This window comes from Vespa crabro, chromosome 2 (assembly GCF_910589235.1).
Source record: "Vespa crabro chromosome 2, iyVesCrab1.2, whole genome shotgun sequence".
NCBI classification, from domain to species: Eukaryota; Metazoa; Arthropoda; class Insecta; order Hymenoptera; family Vespidae; genus Vespa; species Vespa crabro.
In genome coordinates, this window is record NC_060956.1 from 20268473 (window position 1) to 20274472 (window position 6000).

Genomic DNA, 6000 nt, shown 5'->3' on the forward strand with positions numbered 1-6000 from the left:
TATAGTTTTTATCCGTTCGCCTGAAGATAGGCTATTGTTCATACATCTGCGTCTGCATGATATCGTACATAGGTGTTATCGATCCTTCAGATCGAATATAAAATTCTTGTTGTAAATGTTTTGCCTTTGTTTTTCTTCTTCTTTTTTTTTTTTTTTGTTCTTTTCTTAATTTTTATTTTTACTTTTATTATAATTACTAATTATCCACATAATATGTATATATATATATATATATATATAAGAATGATTGAGAAGAACGAGATTATGATTTATGCTCTATGAATATGGTTTATTGTTGTTGTAGCTATACGATCATACCTATAAGGTACGTAACAGTACAATTATTGCGTGAACGCATACGGAGTAATGGGGTATAGCTAACTAATAATAATAATATAATAATAATATAATATAATATAATAATAATAATAATAATAATAATAATAATAATAATAATAATAATAATAAAATTTCTAATTATATAATGACTAATGTGTTAAATCAATATTATTACTCTGTTAGTCGGTTTTAGATGCTTACGAAAAAACGAACAGATGATAGAGAAAAAAGATTGGCAACGATCGCTAAAAGTTGCATTAACGCAAAAAGGTACAAACGAGGGAAGGCTTTCGTTTTGACTCGTCCTTTCGATAGGGACAATGAAGACGAGTTTATTAATATATAATTCGCACCTATTCCCTCCGTTCTCTCATCCCATTCCTTTCTCTCTCTCTTTCTCTCTCTCTCTCTCTCTCTTTTTTTTTTGCTTCGTATTACGAACCAACAAACGTACACTTCGAATTTTGACTAGCACAATGTAATTATAACGAAAAAAAAGTTTTCCTCTTCTTTCTGTCTTTTCTTACGAACGAAGGATGACGAGGAAGGTAAAGAAAATGGAAAAAAAAAAAAAAAATAGAGAGAAAAAGAAAAAGGAAAAGAAAAAGTAAAATTCACGATGATAAATTTTGTAATCTCAAAACGTACTCCTTAAACATGATTAATATAAAAAGATAAAATATAGAATATATAATAAGATAGAAGAAGAGAAAAATCATCGATTTATAACATTAATTAAAATATATTGCATTGCGACCGTCGAGGTTATATATCTATAAAAACACAGATAACGTAAAATACTGAGAAAAATTCTCTCTCGTATTACATATATATATGTGTATGTGTGTGTGTTTGTTTTTGTGTGTGTATTTTTATGTGTCTGTATGTGTGTTTATGTATGTATATATATATATATATATATGCAGAGATTTATTATTTTATATAATTTATATAATAATTATTATTCGTTCGTATAATAATTGACTGCTTACGTTCGTCCTCTCGCAAATTTCGTAATAAGGATTTATCTTATTATCAACTTGAGAACTAACGACGCACACAATGGCAAGAACTTAGAATATCGCTCACAAAATAATACGCCGTGACGTTTCATTGCGCTCCGATATCATTGACTTTAACTTCCATGTCCATTTCTTTCTTTTCCATTATCCTTTCTCTTTTCCATTCCTTTTTCCTTTCTTTATTTTCTATTTCTTTTCTCTCTTTTTTTCTTTCACTTTTCTTTCCTTTCTTACTTTTTTAATTTCTTTTTTCTCGACATCGACATCGATTCTCAATCGACAAAAAAGAAAAAACATTTCCATTGTATTTCCTTTAAGGCGCCAAGGGTATTTTTTTATTTACAATTATTTATAATATCGTTCACTTCATTTATCGGAGGAGTACGATATATATGTATGTATATATATATATATATATATATATATATTATCGTAGTTTATATAGTATATAGTATTTTTATATACCTACATGTGTTTATATGTATACGTATGCTCTGTAACGATGTAACATTTTTATTAAATATTACTCGAGAGTCTCAAGTACGATATAATAAATAGAATGTATCATAATGATAAATATAAATTTAGATTTATATTCATTATATGAAAATAAATAAAAGATGAAAAATTATTATGTCAACGAATAAAGTTTTTTCTTTCTTTTTCTTTTTCTTTTTTTTTTTTTTTCGTGAATAAGATAAGCGAAACGTTTCGTTGATATGAATTCTTTTTTTTTTTTTTTTATTTATTTATTTATTTTTTCTTTTTTTTTTTTTTCTTTTCTAGTGAATACAATCCTGAATTTATATCCATCTATTTTGATACATCCTGTATGTGTGTATGTATATATATATATATATATATATATATGTGTATATGTATATATATATGTATGTATGTATGTACGTATATATGTATGTGTTTCTACTAACTTTCAATATAAGTTTAAGTTACGTTTAACGTATCAATTCATTGATCGATCATTCATGATTCATATACGTTCATTTTAAGTTTAGTGTTGTTGGGTATAATTGGTTAATGTGAAATTTTTTTGTCAATGACAAATAATTATTAAATAATAAAACGAAAGAAAAATAATTCGACGATCGCATCGAGCTGTACGAAATGAAGATAATGTGACAAAATGATTGTGCATAAAACAAAACAAAAAAAAAAAGAAAAGAAAAAAAAGAAAAAAGGAAGAAAGAAAGAAAAAAAGAGAGAGAGAGAGAGAGAGAGAGAGAGAAAAGAATTATCACAAATTATCTATAAATTTGTGAAAATATTTATTTATGTATAATACGCAGTTTTATCAAAAAAGAGATTATAGTTCTTTCGAATTCGTTCAATGCATATCGAAGATCTAGCATCGCTTTAATACATTCGCGTATATTAATTCTTATGACGTGTAAATGCATACATGCATTTAATTAGAAAGGATAAAAGAAAAGAATAGAATAGAATAGAATAGAATAGAATAGAATAGAATAGAAAAGGAAAGAAAGAAGAAAAAGAATATGTCAATAAGATCAAACAGAAAAGGAAATTTTACGTAAGAAAATATTACGTTCACTTTCGATTAATAATCGATATAATTAATCGATATCGATTAATTTTCACGCGTCCTTCATACACATCATTTTTGCGAGAGGATTTATTTCTTACGAAGTACGATAAAGATCGAGAAATTTTTTTTGTGATATTAGCAATCCGAAGGAAAAAAAGAAAAAAAGAAAAAAGAAAAAAGAAAAAAGAAAAAGAAAAATAAAAAAGAAAAGAAAAGAAAAGAAAAGAAAAAATACTGTAAATGAATTTTATGAAACAATTTATATTCTCGTACACGCTTTACGAAGTATTATAAAAATCGAGAAATATTTAAAAGATATTTATACAGATTTTAAATGAATTTTGATTTTACTGAAAAAAATTTATATTTTATAAAATGACCTATAATTTATATGCGTATATATATATATATTTTTTTTTTTTTTTCGACATTACCCTACTTCGTATCGTTTGTTAATCGTCACTATGATATTCTCTACGTTTTAAATAATAACAATGTAACGATGGTTATAACAATGATTTTTTTTTTTGTGTTTTTCTTTTTTTTTTTTTTCAAATTCTCTTTCAATTCGTATGCGAGGACGAATATCGAAATGAAAGGAATAATATTTCAGCTAATTTCTTCGTTTTAATCCATTCGCTTAATCGTATTACGTTATCATTGTGTTTCTAAAGATAGATCAAAAACTCGAACGTTCGTTTTCCTATATAATGATCATAACAACGATTAGATCGTTTATATATCTCTACTCATAGTAACTCGTACAGATTTTTTGCATTTATCTCAATCTATTCCAATCGTATCTACTTATAGTTCTGAAGTATACTTCCTTTATTTTTTTTTTTCTTTTTTTTTTTTTTCTCTTTTTTTTTTCTTAATGATGAACTACATTTATTTGTCATTTTACGTAGACAATTTAACGATTCGCAATCGCACAGATAACGTTATTATTTATCGTTGGAATTAGACGACTTGTTTTGATACATTTTCTATACGAGAATCGAAATTTTCTTTTCTTTTTTCTTTTTCTTTTTTTTTTTTTTCTTTTTTTCATTTTGTTTTGTTAACACACGCATCTCTCGTAAATCAATAGGGTTTTTAATTCTTCTTTTTTTTCTTCTTCTTTTTTTCCCTTGTTTTCTCACTTTGTTGTTGTTTTTTTCTTTCTCTCTCTCTCTCTCTCTCTCTCTCTCTCTCTCTCTCTCTCTCTCGGTCAAATACGTTCGTTAATTAATTAATTAACAATTTCTAATCGCTTTTCAAGCGACAAGTTATGCCTTAATTTAGAATAAATTAAGATTTGAATTTCTTTTCTTTTCCCTTTTCTTTTTTTTTCTTTTTTTTTTTTCTTTTCTTTCTTCTTTGTTTGTTTCTTCACTTTTTCCTTAAAAGTCAAACATCAATTCGAAGTGTAATAATTTTTTTTTTTTTTTTATAGATTTTCAAACGACAAACCTTTTCTCATTGACGATGGATTATAATATCTTTCATTATTGCGAAATCATTATTTCTTGTTTGTATATATCGATTAGGTCGTAAGAATGACATAATAATCGACGAATCATAATTTATACGATATTGGCTTTAGCGATCGAGTTGCCCATCATGACTTTATTGACGAAATTAACGATGGCCGTTGCTGGTTGTTCCGGTTCCAGCTCGGCGAACACGTGACATTGATTGTCTGATTTGTGAGCGGGTTTTCTTGCTACGAATCCGAAGCAACGACTAGAAAGAGAAAATAGAAATGAGAAAGAAACATTAGAAATTAAATGAGAGATAACAAATGATATTACCAAAGAGAAGGAAAAAATTAAGAAAAAAGAAAAATCAAAAAAAATTAATTCAAATGATACTAACTGTGCGCTGATTGGTCGTCCAATATCTTCACCGGTAAAATCCCAAGTACGTTCATCAGTATCTAAACCGCAATAACTGATGTTGTTCGTAGGATAATGTCTACGGAAGAATAATTTCCTTGCGTTATCCGTCAGTGTTATACCTTGAGTGGAGACCTTGAAATGAACGATGGTCGCACTCGGCAAAGGTTTTTGTTCGAACAAAGTACTTATAGCTTTTTTGATAGCTTGAGGCCCGGTCAAGGATTCTGTGTCGACGGTGAAAAGATAAAGAACGTTGCAAGCTATAACAAAAAGAAAAAAACAAACTATATATATATAATCATAAATATTATTTCTATTCATCAAGAAATATTACTCCTATTGTAAAAAAAAAAGGAGGAGTTGGGAGGGAGTACGAGTCTGGGATTATTGTTGTTGTTGTTGTTGTAAAAAGGAAAAGAAGGAAAAGAAGATTGGGGGGGGTGGGAGAGGAGGGAAAAAAAGTTCTTATAACTGACCAGCTCCCTGTGCAAGAAGTTGTTGTGCACTATTCGTAGCGGGCGAATCCAAAGCTCTAGCAGCAGCTTCTGGTTCAGGTACTAACAGTTGACATGGTAATGCCATTGCCATCAAGCTGTGTTGATAAACTAATGCTGACAAAGAACTAAAAACTGGTTCGTTCGCGCATCCCTTCAGTCTGACTCCACGTGAGGTTGGCTCGATCAAGAAATGCCTGACGAGTTCGCTTGATGGATCTCTAGGACTACTAGGCGCACCAGGTGGTGGTGTTGCCACTTTCAATGCTAAACCAAACGCACCCGGGAAAGAATTGCTGTCTCTTACTACGAACGTACCCGGTGTGGCATCCTTCAGCATTGAGATTGCTATAAAAAGAACAAAAAAAAAAAAAAAAGAAAAGGAATAAATAAATAAATTAATTAATTAATAATGAAAGAGATGAATGAATTGTGTATATGCACGAATATGAACAATGCACGAATGAACAAACATTGTAAAAATTTATACCTTGTTCTCGAGATATATTTGGTTTGTACCAGATCCTGCTGGTATCTCGTACGAATTTTACGTTAATGTCAGCGACCTCTTGAGGTTCACTGTTCGAATGAATACTCGAACGTCTTGATCCATAATACTGCACCTGTGGAGACGACTGACCACCACCACTGTTGATAGATGTGTACGACGTAGCACTCTAAATGTCGATATGTAA

The 6000-nt window shown here is 28.9% G+C and overlaps 1 protein-coding gene across 19 annotated transcripts in view; it reads right to left on the reverse strand.

Annotated features, from left to right (window-relative positions):
* Positions 1 to 4099: 4099 nt before the first annotated feature.
* The window catches only part of LOC124433166 (tensin-like), a 169741-nt gene continuing 167840 nt past the window's right edge, over positions 4100 to 6000 (reverse strand). For all 19 annotated transcript variants that reach the window (XM_046982865.1, XM_046982863.1, XM_046982868.1 and 16 more), the window contains 4 exons: positions 5796 to 5982; positions 5288 to 5653; positions 4789 to 5071; positions 4100 to 4656 (listed from right to left, as the gene is read on the reverse strand). In XM_046982865.1, coding sequence (XP_046838821.1) covers positions 4497 to 4656; positions 4789 to 5071; positions 5288 to 5653; positions 5796 to 5982 — 996 coding nt within the window. In that variant the 3' untranslated portion in view covers positions 4100 to 4496. The remainder of the gene's footprint in view (positions 4657 to 4788; positions 5072 to 5287; positions 5654 to 5795; positions 5983 to 6000) is intronic.